Source organism: Tamandua tetradactyla, chromosome 4 (assembly GCF_023851605.1).
Source record: "Tamandua tetradactyla isolate mTamTet1 chromosome 4, mTamTet1.pri, whole genome shotgun sequence".
Lineage (NCBI taxonomy): Eukaryota > Metazoa > Chordata > Mammalia > Pilosa > Myrmecophagidae > Tamandua > Tamandua tetradactyla.
The window spans coordinates 25,512,667-25,538,589 of NC_135330.1; the positions used below are offsets into that span (position 1 = coordinate 25,512,667).

The 25,923-nt window shown below is 42.8% G+C and overlaps 1 protein-coding gene across 3 annotated transcripts; it reads left to right on the top strand.

Annotated features, from left to right (window-relative positions):
- On the top strand, window positions 1-25,662 carry METTL13 (methyltransferase 13, eEF1A N-terminus and K55). 3 transcript variants are annotated; one of them, XM_077156969.1, is made up of 9 exons: window positions 2-497; window positions 715-902; window positions 2,083-2,842; window positions 4,279-4,478; window positions 5,828-6,023; window positions 17,175-17,342; window positions 18,568-18,786; window positions 20,553-20,684; window positions 21,948-25,660. In XM_077156969.1, exons 2-9 carry the CDS (start codon window positions 750-752, stop codon window positions 22,220-22,222), a joined length of 2,103 nt encoding a protein of 700 aa, XP_077013084.1. In that variant the 5' UTR covers window positions 2-497; window positions 715-749; the 3' UTR covers window positions 22,223-25,660. The 3 variants fall into 3 exon arrangements, with proteins under 3 accessions (XP_077013085.1, XP_077013084.1, XP_077013083.1); XM_077156968.1 differs by having other exon boundaries at window positions 2-902; window positions 21,948-25,659; XM_077156970.1 differs by lacking the exon at window positions 18,568-18,786 and having other exon boundaries at window positions 1-902; window positions 21,948-25,662.
- The last annotated feature ends 261 nt before the right edge of the window (window positions 25,663-25,923 follow it).

Consider the following 25,923-nt stretch of genomic DNA (forward strand, 5'->3'; position numbering starts at 1 on the left):
CTGTTCTCTTTTATAGCGGACCGGCTCTACCCATCCCCGGTCCCACTTGCTTCTGCTCGACAAGTTTTCTCCTCGCCTTCCTCCTCCAGTGCGACGTGGCCGGCTACATTCAATTCTTGTACGATCGATGAACAGGATTCTAGAGCCAGCCACGAGGCCGACAGAGACGAAAAGGACTAGGGCCTTGGAAGCCTGAGCGGTCTCCGCAAAACCTGAAAAACCCTAGACCCGGGAAGACGGCCCCGGCCTGACGCCCGAACGCGCGTCTGGAAACCCGGTGATCTGGACTCCTCCGCCCGGATTCCGACCCGGCGGTCCCGCCCTGTTACATCATAAAGCTCGCCGAACCTGCGACGAGGCGAATGCATCGCAACCAATGAGGCGACAGACTCGAAAATCTTGCCCAATGACTTGCTGAGACGGTCTGGGAGGCCGACCAATCCCGAACGCTCGAACCCGGATATGCTTGCTGGGTTCTAAAATCGAGCTTTGAAAAAGTGAGGGGCTCAGCACGTGGGGCGGGGGTTGCGCGCGCGGAGGAGCGTGGATGCGCTTTAGATTTAGGGTCTCGCGCGCGTTCTTGTGGCGTGTAAGGCTCGTCCTTTTGGGTTTTGCGTGGGGAATGTGCGTGGTTGTTCGTGGAGAGAATCTCCACTGCAGTGTCCGGGAGCCTGTGTGTGGATAAGCTTTTTGATGCTATTTTTGAGGAAATAGGAGAATCTTGAAGACGCAGCCCGGGCAGTGGGAATATGAATCTCTTACCTAAAAGCTCCAAGGAGTTTGGCTCCGCTGACTATTGGGAGAAGTTTTTCCAGCAGCGAGGAAACAAAGCTTTCGAGTGGTACGGAAGCTACCTGGAACTGTGCGGGGTGCTACACAAATACATCAAGCCGAGAGAAAAGGTAAGGAGCGTGGCCTGGCAGCCCTATTCAGAGGGTGGGAACTGATAACAGTAGTGCTGCACTCGATAGACAACTGACTAGCGAATGGGCCCTAATTTGGCCCGTATTTTCCAGATCCCAGCGTATCGTTATGGTTAAAATATTCTCCGAAAGGGTTTCAGGTTTTCAGATAACAGAACTCGTCCCTTTCCCCCAGCTCATCTTTAAATTAATAACCCCACTGGAAGAGCGAGTGCTTTAATAGCCCAATCTGAGTAAGGGCACTGTGTCAGCCCTTAGGCTACAAAAGACTTACGACATAACCCGTGCACATATTTCAGAAGTAGAGACCATTAGTAGATTAGAAAAAAGTACAGTCAAAGTGATAAGCACGTTTTCAGTTATTGGATCCTCATAATAAGCTGTGAGATGAGTGGTGGAACGTGCATTTTACAGATGAGGAAACTGAGTCTCTGAGAGCTTTTTTTTTTTTTTGCCAGATATGACTCATGTAATAAGTACTCACAAGGGGATTTGAGCTTAGGCCTAACTGGTTCCAAAGCATATGCACCCCTCATTATGCCTTGCTTTTCCAGAGATGGTGACAACTGAGCTGAATTTTGAAGGGTAAATGGGAGATAGCTGAGGGAAGATTGCCCCATAGAGAGGGAGGCAACCATATGTGTGTTTTGAATCTGGTTTCAGAAAATACCTGAATATTGTAGGTGAAATCTGTGAAGGTAATAAATCCGCACAAAATGTAGTTTATTGTCTGGTGGGAGTGAAGGCATGAATGGATTGAGGAAGTAGTATTGTGCCAGGCCTGCGCTTTCAACAGTAAAGCGAATAGCAGGAGATTTCAACTGTATCTACAGTATTTAGAGCCTGTGACTTCCTATTAGTTCTTGAGTAATAAATTCTTGTGTTAGAGAAATTAATGCCCATGATTAGTTTGTTTCTACAACACAAAGTCCGTTGTCTCATACCCTGCATTGTTGTCGCTGGGTGTGACTTTACTAGTGAGTTCCTCTAACCAGTGATGTTCGAGGTGGAACCTAAAATCATCTCTGTGTCATTGTTCTCTCCTTACAGTAGCATTCCCACCTTCTGAAAATGTACGTGAGTCAAGGCAAGACTTGGTTCCTTGAAGTATCTTAAGCATGTAACGTTGCCTTAATCACCTCGTGATTTTTTTCCCCAGGTGCTGGTGATTGGGTGTGGCAACTCAGAGTTGAGCGAGCAGCTGTACGATGTGGGCTATCAGGATATAGTGAACATTGACATCAGTGATGTCGTCATTAAGCAAATGAAGGAACGTAGTGCTAGTCATCGGCCTCAGATGAGTTTCTTGAAGATGGACATGACGCACATGGAGTTTCCCGATGCCTCGTTCCAGGTGGTGTTGGACAAGGGCACCCTGGACGCTGTCTTGACAGATGAGGAGGAGAAGACCCTGCACCAGGTGGACAGGATGCTGGCTGAGGTTGGCCGTGTCCTGCAGGTGGGCGGTCGCTACCTCTGCATCTCTCTGGCTCAGGCTCACGTCCTGAAGAAAGCAGTGGGTCACTTCTCTCGGGAGGGGTGGATGGTGAGGGTGCACCAGGTGGCCAACAGCCGGGACCAGGTGTTGGAAACAGAGCCTCGGTTCTCCCTGCCTGTCTTTGCCTTCATCATGACCAAGTTCAGGCCAGTCCCTGGCTCTGCTCCTCAGATCTTTGAGCTGTGTGCTCAGGAGCAGGGCAAGCCTGTGCGGCTGGAGAGTGCTGAGCAACTGGCTGAGGCGGTGCGGGAGCGGCAGCAGTATGCCTGGCTGTGCAGCCAGCTGCGCCTCAAGGCTGGGCTGGGGAGTGTGTCTCTGGACTTGTGCGATGGGGACACGGGGGAGCCACGCTACACCCTCCACGTGGTGGACAGCCCCACCGTGAAACCATCGAGGGACAGTCATTTTGCCATTTTCATCAGTGAGTTGGGATTGCTCCCTCTCTTGGCTGGAGGGGCTGGCTTCCAGGGGCTGGGGCTTTAGCTTTGGTGGATGGGTATGTCTTGGCTCTCTTTGTCTTGCAAGGGGTGGTACTTCCAGAGGGTGAGAGTAGCCGAGGCCAAGGCATGATGACAGGGAATAGCTGCTCTTCAACTACTGTCTAGACCGAGGCCTACTCCTTCCCATCTTCCATTGCAAAAACTTGATGAAGTTTGAGAATGAGGTTGGTAGGGAGGAGAAAGAAATGATAGAGGAATTTTAAGCATAGAGCTGTTTGTTACTTTGTAACATGGAGTAGTGGAAGAAATCCTGGACTAGTGGGCCAAGGGCATGGGTTCTAGTCCAAGCTCTGTAACCTCAGAGGTGCAGGACTTGGGAAAGTGCTGTGCTCCTCTCCTGAATTTAGGGTCAGTACAGAGTAGTAGGTAAAAAAGTGAGCTCTGGATGGGCCACGGTGGCTCAGCAGGCAGAGTTCTCGCCTGCCATGCCAGAGACACGGGTTTGATTCCTGGTGCCTGCACATCTAAAAAAAAAAAAGAGCGCTGGAATCAGGCTATTTGGGCTCTGGTCATGGCTCAGTTACTTCCTAGAGACGCGATGTTGTACACGTTACTTTGCTTTCTATGCCTCGGTTTCCTCATCTCTGAAATCTTGTGTAGTTGTTGTGAGAAGCGTAAAGGCTCTTATAATGGTGCCTGGCAGGAAATAAGTACTTTTTATAAGTGTTGTTAGCCATTGATATTAAAAGGTATAAATGAGCAGATTTTCCTAATGATCGAAAGAGTTAGTATGAAGAAATACTTGACAAAACCCTGGACAGATGTAAGTTGTTATGGTCATGCTAGAAGTTTGCTTCCTGGTGACTGAGCCATTTTCCCAAGAGAGATTCCATCGTAATTTTCTATCTATAGGAACAAATAGAGCAATGAATATGAGCGGAGACTCTGAAGCCAGACCACCTGGGTTTGAATCCCAGCTTTACCACGGGAATTACAATGTGAACTTGGGCAAATAGTGTAACTTCCGTGCCTCAGTTTCCTCATATGTAAATGGGAATAATAATAATACCTGCACCTTGAGTTATTGTGAGGATTCGATGAGTTTGTATTTGTAAACTGCTTGGAAGAATGCCTGGTATGTAACATGGATTAGTACTATTTTTCTTACACCAGGTGCCCACCTCCCTCCCTTTATATACATTCACACTTCTTACCCACCCTGCGGTCCAGTCTCGGATGTGGCTAGCTGCTTTGCTCTGGGTATTGCTCCCTAGGGGATTGATAGCCTTGTACTGGGTCACAGCTGGAAGGGATGCTGGTCCTGGGCAGGGGCTGGCTCTCTGCCGTGTGGGACATGTTGGCTGTGGGCTTGAACACTCTTTCCTAGGACTCCTCGTCACCAGGTCCCCTTTTCCAGTCCCCCAGGGCCGGGAGACAGAGTGGCTCTTTGGCATGGAGGAGGGCCGGAAGCAGCTGGCGGCCAGCGCGGGCTTCAGGAGGCTGGTCACAGTGGCTCTTCACCGAGGTCAGCAGTACAAAGGCATGGACAGCATCCAGGCCGAGCTGTCAGCCAGGGTCATGGAGCTGGCCCCGGCAGGGATGCCTGCCCAGCAGCAGGTAATACAGCTTTGGCTGCAGCTTTCACAGGTCTGGGACAGTCCTGTTGTCATTCAGTCAGGCAGAGAAAGAACAAGGACTAGTCTGTGACCCCAAACAGTTCCTGGAGGGTGTGTCTGCAGCGTAGAGCTTAAGGGGCAGAAGAGCACCTTTCCTTGCCCCAGGCAAGCAGAGAAAGAGGAGCAGTTATCCTCGTGAAGAAACACGGTAGCTTCTGTGTCTGTGGGGCTGCTCAGACTCTGCAAGGACAGCATGAAGGAAATGACCTACCCTTTGCAGACCCCTTCATACCATGGACCACCAACACCTGTGTTCCTTCTTCATCACTTTTGAGTAGGACTTCCTTGGCCATTTTCTCCTCAGAACCATCATTATCTGAAGGTAGAATGGGAATGGTGCAGGACTAAAACACAACTCAGCACCGTTTTCAGGACATTAGCATCACTGGTCAGGTGTTATACTGGGAGGGGAACTGAAGGTTTTTGCCAGAAACTTGGTGTTATGGTAACAGATCTCAAGAAAAGACGCTGCATTCCACCCAGTGATTCTACCCGCTAAACTGACTTGTGCTTACAGAATAACATGTGGTTGGTTCTTCCTGAGGAGTATTTGGGGTTGGTTCCACCAGGGAAACTTAATTTAGGAAGTCACAGATAAACCTGTGGGAGGTTTATTTGTGACTTTCTCTCACCAGTGCCTATGACTCTGCAAAGTAAGGAGTGATTATTAAATATTCTTGTAGGTCTTTAAAAAGAAAGAGATGTAAAGATTGGGGGAGGGGAAACTGGAAAAGTTTGCAGGGTTGGGATGCATTTTTTTCCTCTTGAAGTTTTAAAACTTGGGGGAAAAAAGATGGGAATCACCTGGGAGAAGAGAGAAATTTCCCCAAATTTGGAGTGGTTGTTTTCCCCTCTGGATTTTGTTACTTTCATCCCTGTCTAGATTCCTTTTCTTACAATGACAGTTCCTTCCTGAGGGTTCCCTCTGGCTTTCATTGTCCTAGACTATTGAAAATCCTTTTAGGGGTCACTAAAGAGAAACTCTTAAGTTTTGGGCCGGTGGAGGGGAGTAACTAACCTCATTACACTCGTGGTTTGAGAGATCTTTATGTATTTAGTTGATTTTCAAAAGGTGATTTTACCCTTGTGCAATCTATTCAAAGGCTTCAGAAACGTGCTCTAATAGAATAGGAAATCTGTCGAGTTGTTGCTGCCCAGAACACTGCTATTGGACTTTGGTCCCTGATATCCATCAGAGGGAAGGAATTTTAATTGCTCTGTCCTAATCGATTGAGATTGTGTTCTGGTCCCCATCTCCTTTGCACATCACGGCTCTGGCTGTACCTTCAGGTGCCCTTTCTGTCTGTGGGTGGAGACATCGGGGTCCGGACCGTCCAGCACCAAGATCGCAGCCCCTTGAGCGGTGACTACGTCATTGAGGACGTGCAGGGGGATGACAAGCGCTACTTTCGGCGGCTGATCTTCCTCAGCAACAGGAATGTGGTGCAGTCAGAAGCCCGGCTGCTGAAGGACGCATCCCACAGAGGTCAGGCCGCATGGGCACGGTGGGGGGGGCACAGGTGGGCAAGACATGGATGCTCAGAAAGACCCGGGAGCTTGGCTGAGCTGTAGGACTGACCTAGGTACCTGTGAGCAGAGGCACACCCATGCTCTGCGGTTTGTTCTTTTAGGGTGTGAGTGGCGATGGACAGAATAGAAGCATGTGTTCAGTTCTTGAGCACAGATGACTCTTTTTTGTTTTTTGGTTAAGATTTAAAATTTTTAAGTTCTTTAATGCAATTATGATTACATTAAGTTTTTTTCCCATGTAGCTGTGCATTTATTATCATGGTCAACTTTTTCCCCCTTTTTTGTGAAAAATAACATACAAAAAAGCAATAAATTTCAAAACTCATCACAGTTAGTTGTAGAACAGATTTCAGAGTTTGGTATGGGTTACAATTCCACAATTTTAGGTTTTTACTTCTCCCTGCTCTACAATACTGGAGACTGAAAGAAATATCAATATAGTGATTCAGCAAAAAGACTGACTCTTAAAGTATAAAGCACAAGGTAGGTGGTTAACCAAATACATGCAATAATCAGATTTGCACATTGTACCATATACTGGTTTATTATTTCAGCAGGCCTTTGTGAGGTGAGTCAGAAATCTGGAGGGTGCAGATGAGCCCTGTCCTCCTGTATAGTGCAACTCACTATCACTTGTCTCAGGGGATTTTAGTGTATGGGGTGCCTTAGAGGTCAGCTAGTCTAATGCTGTCCAGGCAAGCTTTTTGCTATGAAGGAAATGTTCAGTACCTGCACTCTCCAATATGGTAGCCACCAGGCACATGTAGCTACTAAGCATTTGAAATATAGCTGGTGTGGCTGAGGAACTGAGATTTTTATTTTACTGAAGTCTATTAAATTTCAATTTAATGACCAGAGGTGGCTAGTGGCCGTGTTTTGGGGCAGTTTAGGTCTGGACTGTCTTCTCTAGGATCCCTTAGAAGTGGTCTCCTAGATACTGCTCAGAAACATTTATGGGGAAATCCATAGTTAGTTTTCCTGTTTCTTTTATTATGTGTAATTTTTATATTATAAAGTCCATACTTGCTCCTTGTAATCAATTCAAAAATCAAATATATAGAGTAAAAAGTGAAAGCTCCTCCCCTCATATTCTCATGTAAAGCCTCGCTTTTTTTTTTTTAAAGTTGCCAAAACCCTTATTTATAGCCCACGCAGACCAATGTTGCCTTAACAAGGAAGGCCACCATCTTACAAACAGTATACTCATAAGCCCTAGGGGCTTTAATTAAAAGACATTTATCACCCAGACACAGAATGGATTTGAAGGAAATAGCTGCCTGTTGAAATGCTGTTTCTGGATGGAGTGTTGCTGGCTGGGAGAGCTGAATATCCCTGAAAAGGACCTCTAAGTGGTGGACACATCAAGTCCTCATGAATAAGGGTTTGCACATTTGAAGGCTGTCACACGATCCCTTGGTTCATGGGATCAGGTTGTGAATGCAGTGGATACCCAGGATTAGACTTCTCTTTCTGTCTGCCTTGACAAATAAAATAATGTCCACATTTGAACAGACTTTTTTACTTTGAAAAAAGTAACTAAGTCTACAGTCTGTAAGGCTGTACTCCCTCTTGAGACATGAGAGTTCAGTGATGGCATCTAAAATTGTGTGTCCTAGTTCCCAGGAGTTCCCTTTGCCTGACTGTGCAGTTCTCCTGGGAAGGCCATCTGGGAGGAGGGTGAAGAGAGAGAATTCAGAAACTCTTGAGATCATGGATTTGCCCAGACTGAGGATTATGCTACTCTCAGTGGGATGATTTTTTTTTTCCCTTAAGGGATTCCTCTATCCAAGCACACCTGGGTTTATTGAGTTCCCACCCTGTTTGGTCACTCCAACAATGAGTTGATTCACTTTCACCTCACTAAAACCTTAATAAAATTGCTTAAAGAATGTCTTGCCAAAAGGTGGTTATCAAATTTATTTGGAAGGTAAAGAGACCCCTAATAGCAAAAGATATCCTAAAAAAAGAAGAGTGGAGTAGAACTGTCACTTCCTGATTTTAAAGCTTTTTGTAAACCACAGTGGTCAGAATAGCATAGTACTGGCACAAAGTTAGAAGTATCAACCAATGGAATTGAATCGAGAGTGTGGCGGTAGACCACCAAATCTATGGTCAATTTAATCATCGATATGGCCCCCAAATCACTGAACTGGGACAGAATATTTTTTTCTATAAATGGGCATGAGAGAATTGAATATCAGTAGCAAAGAAAATGAAAGAGGACCCCAAACTTATATCCTATACAAGAATTAATTCAAAATAGATTAAAGACCTAAATGTAAAGAGCCGGTACTATAAAACTTTTAGAAGAAAATGCAGGGAAACATCTTCAAGATCTAGTAATAGAAGTAGCTTCTTAAACTTTACACCTAAAGTACAAGCAGTGAAAGAAAAAATAGACAAATGAGAACTCCTTAAGTTCAAGAGCTTCTGTGCCTCAGGGGACTTTGTCAAAAAAGATGAAGATGCAGCCAAATCAATGGGGCAAAATATTTGGAAACCACATATTGGATAAAGGCTTGATATCCTATGTACATAAAGAAATTGCTCATCTCAACAACAGAAGAGCCTAACAACCCAATTATAAAGTGGGTAGAGGATGCGAATAGACACTTTCCTGAAGAGCAAATGCTGATGACTAAAAAGCATGTGAAGAAATGTGCATTTTCATTAACTATAAGGGGAATTCAAATTAAGACATAAGGTATCACCTCATACCTATAAGGATGGCTGCCATTAAGCAAACGAGAAACTACAAATGTTGCTGAGGATGTGGAGAAATTGAAACACTTGTTCACTGTTGGTGGAAATGTATAATGGTATAGCCACCATGGAAAATAGTTTGATTCCTCAGAAAACTACTGATTTGCCCTATTGACCCGGCAATACCAATAGTTGGTATATACCCAGAAGAGCTGAGGGCAGTGACATGAACAGACAGACATGTGCACACTGATGTTTATAGCAGCACCATTCACAATTGCCAGAAAGTGGAAATAATCCAAGTACCCATCAACAGCCTAGTAGATAAACAAAATGTGGTATGTATATGGTGGAATATTAGGCAGTAGTAAAACAAAAGGATGTCCTGAAATATATGACAACGTGGATGAACTTTGAGGACATAATGTTGGATGAAATAAATCAGACACAGAAAGACAAATTACTATATGATTTCACTATTATGACTCTGGTAAAAGTAATCTCAGAGGTTATACTGTAAAATATGGCAGATCTAAAAGTACACAAAAGCTAGAGACAGAAAAGGGTACCCAAAGAGGTTGAATCTAAATGCAAGGAAATGGATAGAAGTAACTAGCAGGTTTATAAGTATCTTCTAGTTTGCTAGCTACTGGAATGCAATATACCAGAAACAGAATGGCTTTTAAAAAGGAGAATTTAATAAGTTGCTAGCTTACAGCTCTAAGGCTGAAAAATGTCCCAATTACAAAAGTCTGTAGAAATGTCCAATGAAAAGCATCCAGGGAAAAGATACCTTGGTTCAAGAAGGCTGATAAAGTTCATAGTTTCTCTCTCAACTGAGAAGGCACATGACAAACACAGTCAGGGTTCCTCTCTCATCTGGAAGGGCACATGGTGAACATGGCATCATCTGCTAGCTTCTTCTCCTTCCTTCCTGTTTCACAAAGCTCCCCGGGAGACATTTTCCTTCTTTATTTCCTAAAGTTGCTGGCTGGTGGACTCTGCTTCTCATGGTTATGTCGTTCTGCTCTGCTTTCTCTGAATCTTTTTCATTCTCCAAAATGTTTCCTCTTTTATAGGACTTCAGAAACTAATCAAGGCCCACTCAAATGGGTGGAGACACGCCTCCACCTAATCCAGTTTAACCACTCTTGATTAAATCGCATCTCCAGGGAGATGATCTAATTACAATTTCAGACATACAGTAGTGAATAGGGATTAGAAGAAACAGCTGCCTTTATAAAATGGGATTAGGATTAAAACATGGCTTTTTTAGGGTACATATATCACATTGCCATATGGACGGTGAATGTGATTGGAAGGGGATATATAGTGCCGTATATCTCACTGATTAAATTTACAAGTATAAGTAAGTTCTTGCATAAACTGTTTCAGTGGTTCACTAGTGGACAGAGTCATAGTAGAGGGATATAGGGGGAAAACTGAAAATTCATGTTATGGCCAATAGTTTACAGGAAGACTTCAACAGTACCACAGCACCTCCAGGGGCAGGTAACTCAGGGTGGGGATGGGGAGGGACAAATAATAAGGGTAATTTTGATTTGATAGTTGATGACGTAGTGTTTGCTGGTTCTTTGTCCTTATGGACCAAGAAAATTGTCTAAAATTGAGAGCATTGCTGATTGTACAACCAAGCAAAGATACTGTAAGCCCTGGTTTCGTTTTTATGGACATTATCCATGATGCCCAGTAGACAGAGGGAGCTGAAGGATACAAAAAGCACATTTATATGATGAAATATGGTGTAACTAAAAGGATGACATCAAGAGGCACACAATGAAGTGAATAAACCTTAGGGCCAATGTACTGTGCAAGATAAACCAGAAACAAAAGAGCGAATGTGCTAAGGTCTCTCTCAGAAAATACTTACAAGAAAATTGGAGCCTAGATTGTGGGCCTGTATAGCAGCCACACTTGGTCTGAAGTTATAAAGGTATTTCTGGATTCTGAGAAATTGAGCTGTGTGTTTCAGCTGGTATTTCCATGTAACTTTGAGAAGTTCTGTGACACCTAGGATTCAGAAATGAAGTGCTGCAGCCCTGCAAATTTGCATAGCTGTAAATAATTAATAACAGTTAAAGTAACTGACAAAGAGATCAGGCCTCAATTGAATCTAAAACGAAGCCACTCTGGCTAGTTTCAAGGTAAATTAGAATGCAGGGTAAAAGGTGATATTGTATGTACTCTAGACCTTCAGCTGCTGTATGGAATCAGGCAGAGAGATTTATTATGTCTAGAACCTAAATTTCCTGTAATATAGAATCTAAATCAGCCTATTTAGATAGCTCATTTAAACAACCCAAACTCCTCGAGTCCAGAATGAGCTTGAGTCCTTTTAGTTCTATATAGCTTGATATAATATCAGGATACATCTCAGAATATGGTGGACTGATAATTAAAAAGTATTGATAGAGGGTGGTACAATGTTGGCTCAGTGGCAAGAATTTTCACCTGCTGAGCTGGAGACCCAGGTTTGATTCCCAGAGCCTGCCCATGCCAAAAAAACCCCACAAAAACAAAAAATACTGGTAGAGTCCCTTAAGGATCCAAAGGGAAAAATATAAATGGGATTGTTAAACTCTCCCATCTGGGAAACCCTGGATACCCTTTCAACCATTGGGGACTCTCAGGAAAATACACTAAGCCCTGGATTTTGAGGTTTGCCCTTAGGAAACTTATTTATGTAGGCAAGAAGGTAAGACTACCCATAAGGGGGCCTTTGTTTCTCAGATCTGGCCTTTCTCTCTCTAAGCCCAACTCTGCATGGAAAATCTCTGCTGTACCCCCTATGTCATAAAAGCCATTCAGGGGTGAAAATTTGCCTGACAATGTGGGGTATGACTCAGAGATAAGTCTGGCCCTGGCATGTCACCCTGACCAAAGGGGAAAGGAAGTATAATAAGGCATCAGTGGCCAAGTGAGAGGTCAAAAGTAGTCAAACTATTCTGGAGGCTGCTCTTACACAAGCCTCAGATAGTGCTAATTGCCATGGTTTGTTAAACCCTAATCAACATCACTCCTATTGACCCATAAGAACACCTAGGTACAAAATTTATATGTTGACTAGTGGATTTCCTAATGTCATTTATGTAGACAGCTTAATTGAACACCATAAGTACATGGAACCTTGAGTAGGGCATGAGATTTTGTGGGTTTGTCTGGAGTTATGCCCCAGTAAATCCCAGAGTGATGTGAACAGTGAATGAAAAAGTATTTGCAAAGTCCCCTTTGGGGAATGGTGAGAAAGGGGAAAAATTCAGCTTCCCCAAGTTGAATTCTTGATACTTTCACAAGCAGTGGGGACAACCAAAGCAATAGGCTGAGCCCCCAATCTTGGGGTTTGTTCCTATGAAACTTAACCCCACAAAGGATAGGTCAAGCCTACTTAAAATTAGGCCTAAGAGTCATCCCCAAGAGAGCCTCTTGTTGCTCATATGTGGTCTCTCTCTCCAGCCAACACAACAAGCAAGCTCACCACTCTCCCCCTGTCTATGTGGGACATGACTCCCAGGGATGTGGACCTTCCTGGCAATGTGGGACAGAAATCCTAGAATGAGCTGAGACTCAACATCAAGGGATTGAGAAAACCTCAACCAAAAGGGGGAAGAGTGAAATGAGACAAAATAAAATGTCAATGGCTGAGAGATTCTAAACAGAGTCGAGAGGCTATCCTGGAGGTTATTCTTAACGCATTAAATCGATATCACCTTGTTAGTCAAGATGTAATGGAGAGGCCGGAGGGAACTGCCTGAGAATGTGCAGTTGTGTTCCAGTAGCCATGTTTCTCGAAGATGATTGTATAATGATACACCTTTCACAGTGTGACTGTGTGATTGTGAAAACCTTATGTCTGATGCTCCTTTTATCTACTTTATTAACAGACGAGTAAAACATATGGAATAAAAATAAATAATGGAAACAAATGTTAAAATAAACTTAGATTGAAATGCTAGTGATCAATGAAGGGGGGGTAAAAAAAAAGACACAGATTAAACAGAACACATAATGGCATCACAAAATCTGGATTCCTTTTGCAACTCAAATGAAAGATTAGATCTAGTCAATGATTATTAATAGCAGCTAAAAGCATTCTGTGAAAGACTAATGGAAAATTTATAATAGATGGGTCATTCTAACAAGACTTGAACCCAATGTCCAATCTTAATTCACACAAAGAGAGGTAACTAGACCTTTCTGCATTCTGATGAGATGCAATAAGAAATGCACAGCACTACTTATCAAATGGCCCAAAAAAAAATTTTAAGGAAGTAGAGGAATGCATTAAAGGGATGCAAGCAGACCAGTTCAAAATGTGGGAAATTGTACAAGTGACCCGATTACTTCAACAAATAAATGGCAAGGAGGGAAAAAAGAAGAAATTACTATAGAATTAAAGAAGATATAGGAGGCTATCAGCCAATGTAATGTGTGAATCTTGTTTGGCTTCCAGTTCAAACAAAACAACTATTAAAAGATGTTTATGAGACAGTCAAGGAAATCTGAACACCAATGGATATTAGGCAATACTTAGCAATCACCACTACTGTTCATTTTCTTAGGTGATAATATTGTGGTTATAGGAAAAAACTCTTTATTTCTTAGATGGGCTTAATGAAGCATTTAAGGACAAAGGGATGTCTAGGATTTGCTTTAAAATAATCCAAGTGAGGAGGAAATGGAAGGTATAGATGAAATAAAATCAAGCATATGTCAATAGTGTTGAAGCTAGGAGCTAGTAATAAGTGTTTATTATACTATCCCTTCTACTTTCGTATGTGTTTAAAATTTTCCATAAAAGATTAAAGTGCAAAAAAAAAATAGAAATTCTGAATTCAAACTGAAGGGCCAATTAGATGTGGGAGCTGGGAACAGCCTCTTGAATCCTCTGAGCTTCAATTTTCATCTGAAATTGGGATTGATAATCCCTACCTAATAGAAGAGTTAGGCAGAGTGAAATGAGATCATGGATTTGAATCTTGTGAAAATCCTGCTCTTTATAAATATTAGGACAGCAGCCTCTCTGTGAGGCTCCGGAAATGAAGAGAAATAGGAGTAGAGATAAGTGATGGGGTGAATCTGTCTGGACCCTAAGAATGTTTATTTTGTAGTAATCATTGCCTAATATAATGTTATTTACTTCATATTGGTCCTTTTCTCCCACAAGGAGAGCATCAAAGATATTTGCAATAAATTAAAGTTCTCTAACTAGAGTTGTTTATAGTTCTTGTTTGCTTTCTCAGTTATTCATATTTCCCCGAACTGCAGAAAGTAAATTTACAGGAGAGGCTGTGTCGTTGAGATAAAACTGAACACAATTAGGGATCAATGCAATCTAAACAAATCTTTGTTTAAAATATTCCAGGTGCTTTTAGGGAAGTAGATGTGTATCTTTCAACACTGGTGCTTTTTTTTTTTTTTTCTTTGTCACAACTAAGAGGAAATGAGCAGAAGTTCCAGTAAGTAATACAAAGGAAATTCAGGCACTATCTGCTTTAGCTTGTAGAATGGATTTGAGGGAGCTAGGATCGTTCTATAATGCAAGTCCGATTAAGTCATTTCCCTTCCTTTCAGTGACTTCCCTCTGCCTTCAGGAAAAGTTCACACTCCTGAACAGTCTCAGGTGGCACTCCAGCCTCATTTCCTCCCTTCTTCTCTATTCTGAGCCCCCTGTATTGCTGATACCCCTTTCTACCAGAGACCTGGGTGGCGTCACCTTCTACTCCTCTCTCCCTGTGGCTTCTTCTTCTGAAATGTCTTAAATCTTTACTCCATCCCCACTACTACAGTCTTAGATGGGGCCTTTTTTTTCCACTTTTACCCCAACCCCTCACACGCCCAAATAGGACATTTTTTTATTACCTTTTCTGATTATAAAAGCAACTAAAAAAAAAAAAAAAAAAACACACCTAGTAGGGCTTGAACTGAGACTCTATAAAAGTTTCATGCCCCCTTTGCCTTCCTGAAACACATAATTCCCAGAGGGTTCTTGAGTCAGATAAATCCTAAAACTCAAAGGCCAGCCTCTCCAGGATTATCAGCTAATTACATCCCCCTATCATTTAGTGTGGACACCCCTTCTCAACAAGAACAAGTCAGAACAGGCATTGCCCAAAGATCCCTATAGATTCGGGGAAAGGTTAAAGGAGAAGGAGGTATGTGCTGGTTTGTATATGCTGTGTACCCCAGAAAAGCCAGGTCCTTTAATCCTCATTCAGTATTGCTGGATGCAGTCTTTTTATTGTTCCCATGGAAATGTGACCTACCCAGTTGTAGGTGATTACTTTTGATTAGATTGTTTCCATGGAGATGTATCTCCACCCATTCAAGGTGGGGTTGCTTACTGGAGCCCTTTTAGAGGGAACCATTTTGGAAAAAGTTTTAGAGCCACCAGAACCAGCAGAGCCAACAGAACGGACTGAGCCCCGGCATTCTAGTTTGCTAGCTGCCGGAATGCAACACACCAGAGATGGATTGTCTTTTAATAAAAGGGGATTTATTTTGTTAGTTTTTCAGAGGAAAGGCAGCTAACTTCCTACTGAGGCTCTTTCTTACGTGAAAGGCACAGGATGGTCTCTTCTGGTCTTCTCTCCAGGCCCCTGGTTTCCAACAACTTTCCCCGGGATGATTTCTTTCTCCATCTCCAAAGGCCTGGGCTGAGCTGCAAGTGCTGAGATGAGGAATGCCGAGCTGCTTCAGGCTGTGCTACCTTGTGCTCTCTCATTTAAGCACCAGCCAATTAAGTCAAATGTCACTCATTGCAGCAGACACCCCTCCTAGCCGACTGCAGATGTAATTAGCAACAGATGAGGTTCACGTACCATTGGCTTATGTCCGCAGCAACAAAACTAGGTATGCTCACCTGGCCAAGTTGACAACTGAATCTAACTAACACACCTGGGGAAGCCATTGAAGAGAACGCTAGCCAGATCTGGCCATGTGCCTTTCTAGCAGAGAGAGAAACCCTGAACACCATCGGCCTTCTTGAAGTAAGGTAGTTTTCCCTGGATGCCCTAGATTGGATGTTTCTATAGCCTTGCTTTAATTCGGACATTTTCATGGCCTAAAACTGTGAACTTGCAACTTAATAAATTCCTGTTTTTAAAAGCCGTTCCATTTCTGGTATATCACATTCTGGCAGCTTGCAGGCTAGCACAAGATATAGCAGAGAAAATAGGATTTAACAGACTAGTATGGCTCCTGAATCACTACGTTATTATTCCTTCTAGCCTAGATTTTGGAACAGCTAGAAGGCAAAATCTGAGATGATGGAATGGTAACCAATGACAAACTCTGGGATCTGTTCTGTAACTACTTTTTGAAGTGTGCTTTGAAAATTACTGCGTTTTTCTTTCTTTGCTTTGTATATATGTTATACTTTACAATAAAAATGGAACAACAAAAAACATCTTGCCATTCAGTTTGGATTTCAGGTTTTTTCCCCATTGCCACATTCTTTATCTCGCTGTGGAAGTGGTCTCCCATATGGGAGTATTGTTGAGCATGAAAGAAAGCATGTTAAAAAGTGACTTAACAGCTCTGAAAGGTCCCTCATGCTACACATCAGTACTTGATGCTGATGTGTGAATTGTAGCTGGTCCCTATGAAAACACAGAACCACATGTTTAATATGTTATCCTTGAGCAATTGAGGGAGCAGGTAGAGGGAAAGTAGAGGAAACTTTTAAATAGGATTGTTCCCTTTTCCTGAACACTTGTATTTCCATGCTCAGTAGGGTGGTATGCATTCTTTTCTGTGTCATACATCTACATAGATCTGTAGAAAGATGATAGGCTTCAGAGACAGGCAATACTAGGTTCAGATCTTGGCTGCAGTTTCTACTGATTCTGGGCCTATTAACTTCAAATCCTTAGTTTTTCCTTCTGCCAATAATTTTGTTATAAGAGCTAAAAGAATTAAGTCCTAGTACAGCAATTGGTACAGAGGGAGGTAATTAACAAATTACTAAAGTAATTTTGAGTAAACTTTCCTCCTGGTTGTGGCCTTTCATTTCTCAGAGTAGAGGCTGAGAAATGAAAGGGACCCCTTTGTGGAGTTTTCCCAGGTTCTTGGCCATGCCTTTGCCACAACCCCTGCCTACTTGCTGACATCCAGTGGTGTACTGTTAAATGTTTAACGGATGTCCCTTTGGGAAAACAAAAAAGAGTTCTGATTTGTAGCATTTGCCCATTTCCATGTTATAAATACTCCCATGACAGCTGGTTTCAGGCTACCAGCATGTCAGCCAGATTGCAGAATTCCTTATATTTAGCAGTGGACCTTCTTGAGTCAGGTCAGCTCCAGCACACTGCTACTGGTGTCCCTTGTTTTCCAAGGATTGGTGTACCAAGCATAGGACTTCACTCAACTGTATCTCTTATTTTAGCCCAGAAGAAACGGAAAAAGGACAGAAAGAAGCAGCAGTCTGCTGAGGCTCCTGAGGCCCCTGCTGCAGCCCCCTGGCAGTCCATTGATAAGAGTTACCTGTGCTGCGAACACCACAAAGCCATGATTGCTGGCCTTGCCCTGCTGAGAAACCCTGAGCTGCTCCTAGGTGAGGGAGATGTCTCTGCCTTAGGGAGGATGTAAGATTACAAAAGTCAACGGTGGGTGTCAGCTGCTTTGCATTTTGGGAATAGTGACGACAGACTGACAGATGGACATGTATTCATGTCCAAGCTGTCTTCCAAGTTGATGAACATCCAAGTAACTCTTGGTTCAAACTCAGCTTGTAACCTTGAAATGGCTACATGTGTTAGTGTCTTAATTTTTTTCTTCGTTTTGTTTCTTTTTTTTAAATTGAGATATAAAAATGTATTCAGTGAGATATGTCAGAAAAGAAATTTTAGGTTGTTTAGCTTGATGAGTTTTTGTCTCTTTCTCTCTATATATACATCCATATAACCAGATGGTATGTTTTAAAATCACGTCTCCAGTGCCTTTGCACTTTAGGGGGGAGTTTCTGGCTTTTCAGTAATGCATTATTTGTGCATCAGATGCAATTCTATCTTGAATTTGTTCTTTAAAAAAAAAGTGTATTATAGTTAGTGCAGTCATGGCCTTGTCACTAGTATCAGGTTTGGATCTGATCACATTAGCAAAACTGTTCATGTTTCTGTCTGTGCTTTTGACTGTCCTCACCTGAAGTCAATGGGTATGCCTTATTTAAACACCCTGTACTTTTGATCTGTCTTGTTGGTGTTCCTGGAACCTCACTCAGTTCTTAGATTTGGTTCTTAGGGTCTGTCTCCTTTTAGTGAATCTTTCTTATTTCTTTCCTTCCTTCAATCTGTCTGTGAGTTATGGGATTTGGATGTTTGTTCTCCTGTGATTTATGGAATTTGAGTGGGTTGCCCTTGCTTGGTTGGGATGTCTGAGAGGGTGGTTATTGCCTTTGAGCCGGGAGTTGGGCTTTAGGTGTTGTAGCTACATTGCCTTGCAATCATTAGCAAAATGTCTTGGCTATTATCCCTCCATTTCTAAGAGGAGTCTGACTGTCCTTATGGTGGGGACTCGTGATACGATGTCAGCTGCATGCTTTGAGATCTGTAAGGGACCATGATAATAACACACTGGTGAGTTCATTCTTTTGTATCTGGTCATTGTAAAGTCAGGGTTGAATTTTCAGATATCAAATTGACTCCTAAATTTCTGAGATGAGATAGGGAGGCTAGGTCTCTAAATCTTTTCCACTGGACAGAGCTAACAATCTGATTCCTTCTTTTGCCCTCTCTGGAGCTGAGCAGATGGCGAAGTGATGCTTTCTTCTTTTATCACAGACACCCCGCTGGCATTGTTGGTGGTAGGCCTGGGTGGGGGCAGCCTCCCCCTCTTTGTCCATGATCATTTCCCAAAGTCCTGCATCGATGCTGTGGAGATTGACCCCTCCATGTTGGAAGTGGCCACCCAGTGGTTTGGCTTCTCCCAGAGTGACCGGATGAAGGTCCATATTGCAGATGGCCTGGACTATATCACCAGCCTGGCAGGACAAGGAGAAGGTACTGTTGGAGAATTTGGAGGGGTGTTGAGAGATTGATCCAAGGTTGTCTGGCCTGCAGGGGCCTATAGAATTCATCTCTGAAATGGTGTTGTCAGCATCATCCCAGTCCTTCACCTGTTCATTTATTCATTCATTTGTTGATACATTTACTCAATAAATAATATAGAGTGCCACCTGTATGCTCAGCATGCACTAGGTGTTGGGTATAGCAGTAAGTGAAACAGACTATTCCTGCCCATATGGTGCTAACAGACCAGTGGGCTTCTCTTCTGACACTGTCAGTTTGCCACTTCCTCACCATCCAAGAAACTTAGTCTATCACTGGGTGAGGGGAAGGGGAAGAAAGGGTGGGGTGTGTGTTGGGAGGTGTTTGTTGTAAAATTCTTCAGCCAGGAGCAGAAGCCAGAAACAGAGCAAAATTGCATTCATGTAGATGAGTGATTCTCAAGTGAGGTGGCTCAGGCCACCTTTCTCTGGTCTGCTCATTCCGTAACAGAAACAGAATGGATAAGAATCTCTTCCATTAACAGTGCAGCAAACCAAGATGCTCACAGTGAGCATTTTGCTTCTGGGATGGACAAGTACTACCTTAATTTTAATTGCAAACTGAACTTGGAACAATAGCAGAGTTTCATAGGTTTCCTCTCTGAGATTAGGGCCAGTTTGGGTGCCTAGGCCCAAGACACTCCAACCCTGGCACGTGGTAGGTGCTCAGTACATGATGTACATGATGGCCGCTGCCATCATGGTTTTGAATGGTCCTGGCCATCTTTTGCAACTACTAAAACCTTCCAGGTTGTTGGAGGGCTGATGCAAATGTGAGCCATCATTTTCCCTGAACTTTGATAAGCCAACATATTGAAACCCAAATCAGATCTGCATTTACTGACAGTGTTGGTCCTACAGTAGTCCTAGGTAAATACTTACTACTTATATCAATAGTACAGCCTTATAATTTGCTAAAAACAAATCCATGGCATGCCAGGTCTACCCCTTTGTTAAAGTTATTTAACATATAGGAAGGAGTGGATCCAGGTCATCTGTTCTTTCTCAGCCATTGAGCAAAGTCACTTCATTCTCCAGCCAGCTATTGAGGTAACTAGAAAAGATACACTAACTCAATTTCTAAACATTTTCTTCTAGAAGGCAGCTGTGCTGAGTTTCCATATCTCTCTTAAGTTAAAGTTATCATTAACTGGGTCAGCCCTCGGAGGCCTAGGCAGCTACTTTGTATAGATCAGTGTTCCTCAGTGCTGACTATATTTATTTGAGGATCTTATACTTACCCAGGGAGCTAAAAAAAAATATCAGTAGCTTCCCATCTCTCTACATGCGCCCTCCTGCCCCATAGAGTTTTTGACTCAGTCAGAAGTGGGACCCAGGTTCTCTAAGTATTTAGATGCTCCCATGGTGTTTCTAGTGTTCCACCAGGGTTGAAAACCACTGTTATAGGTGGACTTTTAACTAAGTAATAAGCATGCTGCACTGAATCCCATTACTACATGCCCCTTTGGAAGATGCTTTTAAATGTGGAAGAAGGTGAGGTGACGACACTGTCTTTACTTTGAGAGTACATGCAGCAAAATTCTGGCAGCAGTGGCTTCCCTGAGTTGTGATGGTGCCCTTATAGACAGGCCACATCCTCTGTGTCATTCTTCCGACTCAGCCACACCGTGCTCACACTGGGTTGCAGGAGAGATGTAGTGAGGCGATGTAAATGGCGTTATTTTTGCCAGCAAAGGCATGTTTGTCTCTCTTTACTAGGACGGCCTCTCTATGATGTCGTAATGTTCGATGTAGACAGTAAGGACCCAACACTGGGAATGAGCTGTCCACCCCCAGCGTTTGTGGACCAAGCTTTCCTGCAGAATGTCAAAAGCATCTTAACTCTTGAAGGTATGGAGAACAAAAGGTTGGAGGGGGAGGAGGGAAGGGTCTTCTTAAAAAATTATTTTTATAATGAAAAATGCATGTAAGTGTGTAGCTTGATGAATTCTTCCAACAGAATATTTCCAGCACCCTAGGAGTCCCCCTCTTATTCCCTCCTAGTACATGTGTTTCTCCCCACAGTGGTAACTGATATCCTAACTTCTATCAGCATAGCTTAGTTTTCCCTATTTTTGTTCTTTGTATAAATGGAACTATGAGTGTCTTGCTTCTTTCATGCGACATGGCATTTGCAGCATTCATCTGTCGTGTTGAATTTTACACTGTTCAGTCTCATCGTGTGACTGTACCGCAAATCATTTATCCATTCTGCAGTTGGTATTTAGGTTGTTTTCTATTTTGTGCTATTATAATAGGGCTGCCATCATCATTCTAGTACATGCCTTTGGGTGAAGCATGTTTGCCAGTTTGTTGAGTATATACTTAGAATTCTAACAGCTCTGATTGAGTTTATGCATATGTTTGGTTTTTCCGGATGCTGCCATGCAGCTGTAGCAATCCGCATTCCTGCTAGCATGGTGATGCTAGCTACCACTTGAATGCTTCCCACCTGTACTCTGCTAGGCAGTGTGTTACTTAGTTTCCATTACAGACTCACTTTTGGTGGGTAGACTTAGGTTGAGACTTGCCAAGGTAACACAAGGCTATGCAGCTGGGGCTCCAACTTAACCCTTTGTCACTTGAAAGCTGGAGCTCTTAACTCCGATGTTCATAGCCTTCTAGGTGATTGGGTTTGGTGTAAGATACTGTGGAGTACAGAGTTGATGCTGTTTGACAACCTTAATTGTCAGAAATCAAGGTAATGTTGACATCATTGATACTCCATGATGTTTATGTCAAGAACATATCATCTTGTGGAGTTGGTCAATTCTTTCTTCAGGCATTAATTTATTCTTTCCTAAAGCAATCCTTTGGGAAACTGAGACATAAGAAATGGTTACATAACATAAAATTTATGTTAGCAGCACAGAAGAGCAAGGAATAAGGCTGAAGTTTTTTCATGTTTCCACATTTCCCCATGCTTTTCTCTTTCTGCCCTTGTAAATTTACTGTACATTTCCTGCAAACTCACTGCATCTGTCAGTTTATTTCTTAGTCCACCAACCTACCTAGGACAGGAATTGGTGCTTTCCTTATAGCTGAACCTCTGTCTCAGACATATCCCTTGATCTGCAGCCATTCTGACTCTCTCCTCCCCCTCACCCCCCACAGGTGTCTTTATCCTCAACCTTGTGTGCCGAGACTTGGGGCTGAAGGATTCAGTGTTGGCTGGGCTCAAGGCAGTATTCCCCCTCCTGTATGTCCGACGAATTGAAGGTGAAGTCAATGAGATCCTGTTCTGTCAGCTGCATTCCGAGCAGAAGCTTGCCACGCCAGAGCTCCTGGAAATGGCTCAGGCCTTAGAGCGGACCCTGAGGAAGCCTGGGAGGGGTTGGGATGACACATATGTCCTGTCAGATATGCTCAAGACTGTGAAGATTGTGTGATCACTGAGGCCGGGCAGCCCTCTCAACGTCCAGCCAGACTGACCTTGGGCTCCTTGCTTATCAGAGATTGAAGAAATATGCACAATACTTTTAATGTCTCAAATTTTCCTTGATCTAGTACTCTGCAACATGCACCTCCATCTTGGGGGGTTGAGGGGCAGGGGGTTTCCCAACGATCTGGGAAATTAAAAGGGTCCTTCCCAATTTGTCCTTTTCAGTACGAGCTGGGTTGATCCTCTTTATTCCCTTTGGTATGCCCTTGAGTGGAATTCCTGTTGGAGCCCTAGCAGATGCTGTGTACCTTAATAGGTCTGTACACCAAACTTCTCAGGACTAAAGACACAGCTACGTTTGATTGCTTTTGCTTCATCCCTGTATTGGTTCTTTAAGAATGATCTCAAGTGAGATAGCAGATCAGGCTGTGCCAAAAGACTATCATTAGAGTAGGATCTCTATAGATGGAAAAAACAATTTGAGAGAACATCTACCTTATCTTCCTGAAAATGGAACTGCTGCTAAATGGGTCCCAATTTTTAGAAATCTTCTAACCCCCTCCACTAATTAAGTTTTCCTTGACCACCTAACTTTGTGGCCTTAGCCATTTGTTTGTGCTGTCCTCAGTGGAAGGAGAGTGTGTGTACCTGCCTCCATGATTGTGTATATCAGAGACCTGGCATTGCTTATGACATTTTTTAAGCGATTCAGCTGCATACCAGACCCAGCAGAAAGAGCTGTGGTAAAAGAGAAGATGTTTAAGAATGGCCAAAAAAAACACAGATTAGTAATAAAAGGTTAACATGTTCCAGACGTTGTTCTAAATGGTCTATATGTATTTTCTCATTTTATCTGAGATAAAGGGTCGTTAGATCCAAACTACATCTGAACCCAAATCTTTCTTGAGCCAGAAGTATCAGTCTTAGCTCTTTTCCTAAAGAAGTTCCAAGATTGGTTTGAATTTCATCTCTCCTGATTATACCAAGGCTGACTTAATAAGAGCCATGGAAAATCCACCACCTTTTCCGTGGGCCCTTTAAGATGGACTTGAAACTCTTGAGGTCGAGTACATTTCAAAGTGAGGTTATCGTCCTTACAAAATTGTCCACTGACAAGTTGAGGGTCCTGAAAATGAAACTGCTGCTAAATGGGTCTCAATTTTTAGCAACCTTCTCATCCCCCACCAACAGTTTTCCCTGACTACCCTATCTTATCCATTAGAAATAGGTTGGGGCTCTTCCTTCTGCAGAAGCTCTTCCCCTGGGGCCAGGTAAGGAGAGAGCTGTCCCTTTGTTCTGTCCTCTATGCCCCAGGGGGCTTGATGAAGCTGCTATTGTTTTCTAACCTAGAAGCTCAGTGCAGTGTTAGTATAGGTTATAGATGCATGGGGAATGAGTGAGAGAGTCTCTGGTCTGATTCAGTCCTTCAGTGATCAGATCATTCTTAGGTCACCCTTGAGGGCTGTGCTGAGTTTGGGGTGGCATAGTTTGATGGTACAGCCACGCTAGCGGATGACCAGGATGATGAAGGCAATACAACTATTTCTTAGGAGGGATGGGCCAAGGAATTAGGTATGTTTACCCTGGAGAAAAGTCTTTGGAGAGGGTAAGAGGCAATCAGGGGCAATGTTAGTTCTCATAAAATTTAAAAGAATATGAAATAAGAGTGAAGTAGTTGTTTATGTGTACCTCCAAAGGCTGAAGAAAAAATCTTTGGCAGAAATTACAGTTGGGCAGCTTTCAATCCATTTTTTTAAAAAATATTTTTACTTATAAACCACAAACAGACATAGCAATATTCTTGACATACAAACATTTTTGGCATGATTACAGTCAATGGCTCACGGTATCACCACATAGTTGTATATTCATCGCCTTGATAATTTTTTTGAATATTTGCATGTCCAGCAAAAGAAAAAACTCATACATGCCATTCCCCTTACCGCAACGTTTCATTGACCACTAGTATTTCAATCTACCCTATTTATGTTAACCTTTGTTCCTCTATAATTTTTTTATCCGTATTTTTTTACTCATTTGCCCATACTGCAGATAAAAGGAGCATCAGACACAAGAGTTTCACAGTCACGTTGTGTAAGCTATATCATACAATCATTTTCAAGAAACATGGCTACTGGGGCGGGCCACAGTGGCTCAGCAGGCAAGAATGCTCGTCTGCCATGCCAGAGCACCCGGGTTTGATTCCCGGTGCCTGCCCATGTAAAAAGAAAAAAAGAAACATGGCTACTGGAACACAGCTCTACAATTTCAGGCACTTCCTTCTAGCCACTCTGATATACCATAAACTGAAAAGGAGATATCTGTATAATGTGTAAAATAACCTCCAGGATAACCTCTCGACTGTTTGAAATCTCTCAGCCACTGAAACTATTCTGTCTCATTTCTCTCTTCCGCCTTTCAGTCGAGAAGATTTTCTCAGTCCTTTGATGCTGAGTCCCAGCTCATTCTAGGATTTCTGTACCACATTGCCAGGGAGGTTTACACCCCTGGGAGTCATGCCCCATGTAGAGACTGTGAGGGCAGTGAGTTTGCTTGTTGTGTTGGCTGAGAGAGAGAGGCCACATATGAGCAACAAAAGAGGTTCTCGGGGGGAGTGGGGTTGGGCTGGGGATGAATCTTAGGCCTAATTTTTTTTTTTTTTTTTCACGTGGCCAGCCTCCAGGAATCGAACCTGGATCTCCAGCATGGCAGGCAAGAACTGTGTCACTGAGCCACCGTTGCTTGCCTTAGGCCTAATTTTAAATAGGTTTAGCCTATCCTTTATGAGAATAAGTTTCGTATGAACAAACCCCAAGATTGAGGGCTCGGCCTGTTGGCTTGGTTGTCTCCATTGCTTGCGAGAATATCAGGAATTCTCCAAATGGGGAAGTTGAATTTTCCCCCTTTCTCCCCATTCCCCCAAGCAGACTTTGCAAATACTTCTTTATTCCCTGTTCAAATCACTGGGATTTATCAGGTATCACACTAACCTGGACAAACCTACAAAATCTCATGCCCTATACAAGTTTCATGTACTTATGGTGGTCAGTTAAGCTGTCCATGTAAGTTAAATTGGGAAAAATGCACAAGTCAAAATATAAATTTTTTTTTAGGTTTCTAGCAATCTAAATAATTGTAAACTTTTAATTGTGATAATATGGATATAACAAAATTTACCATTTTAAACATTTTAAGTGTACGATTAAATGCCATTAATTACTTCTACAATCTTGTGCTTCCTTCAGTACCTTCCATCACCAAAATGTTTTCATCACCTAAATCAGAAACTATATCCATTAAGGTATAATGCCTCATTTCCCCTCTCTCCAGACCCTAATAACCTCTAATCTACTTTCTGTCTGTGAATTTGCTTATTACAGATACTTTACGTAAGTGGAATCATACAATATTTTTCACCTTTGTGCCTGGCTTATTTCACTTAGCATAATGTTTTCAAGAGTTAATCAATGTGCAGTTTGTATCAGAATTGCATTCCTTTTTATAGCTGAATAATAATCCAATGTATGTATATACAACATTTGTTTTTCCATTCATCTGTTGATGGACATTTCAGTTGTTTCTACCTTTTGGCAATTGTGAACAATGCTACTGTGAACATCAGTCTACAGCTATCTGTTTGAGTCCTTGTTTTCAGTTGTTTGGAAGATGCATCTGAGAGTGGCATAGCTGGGTCATAAGGTAATTCCA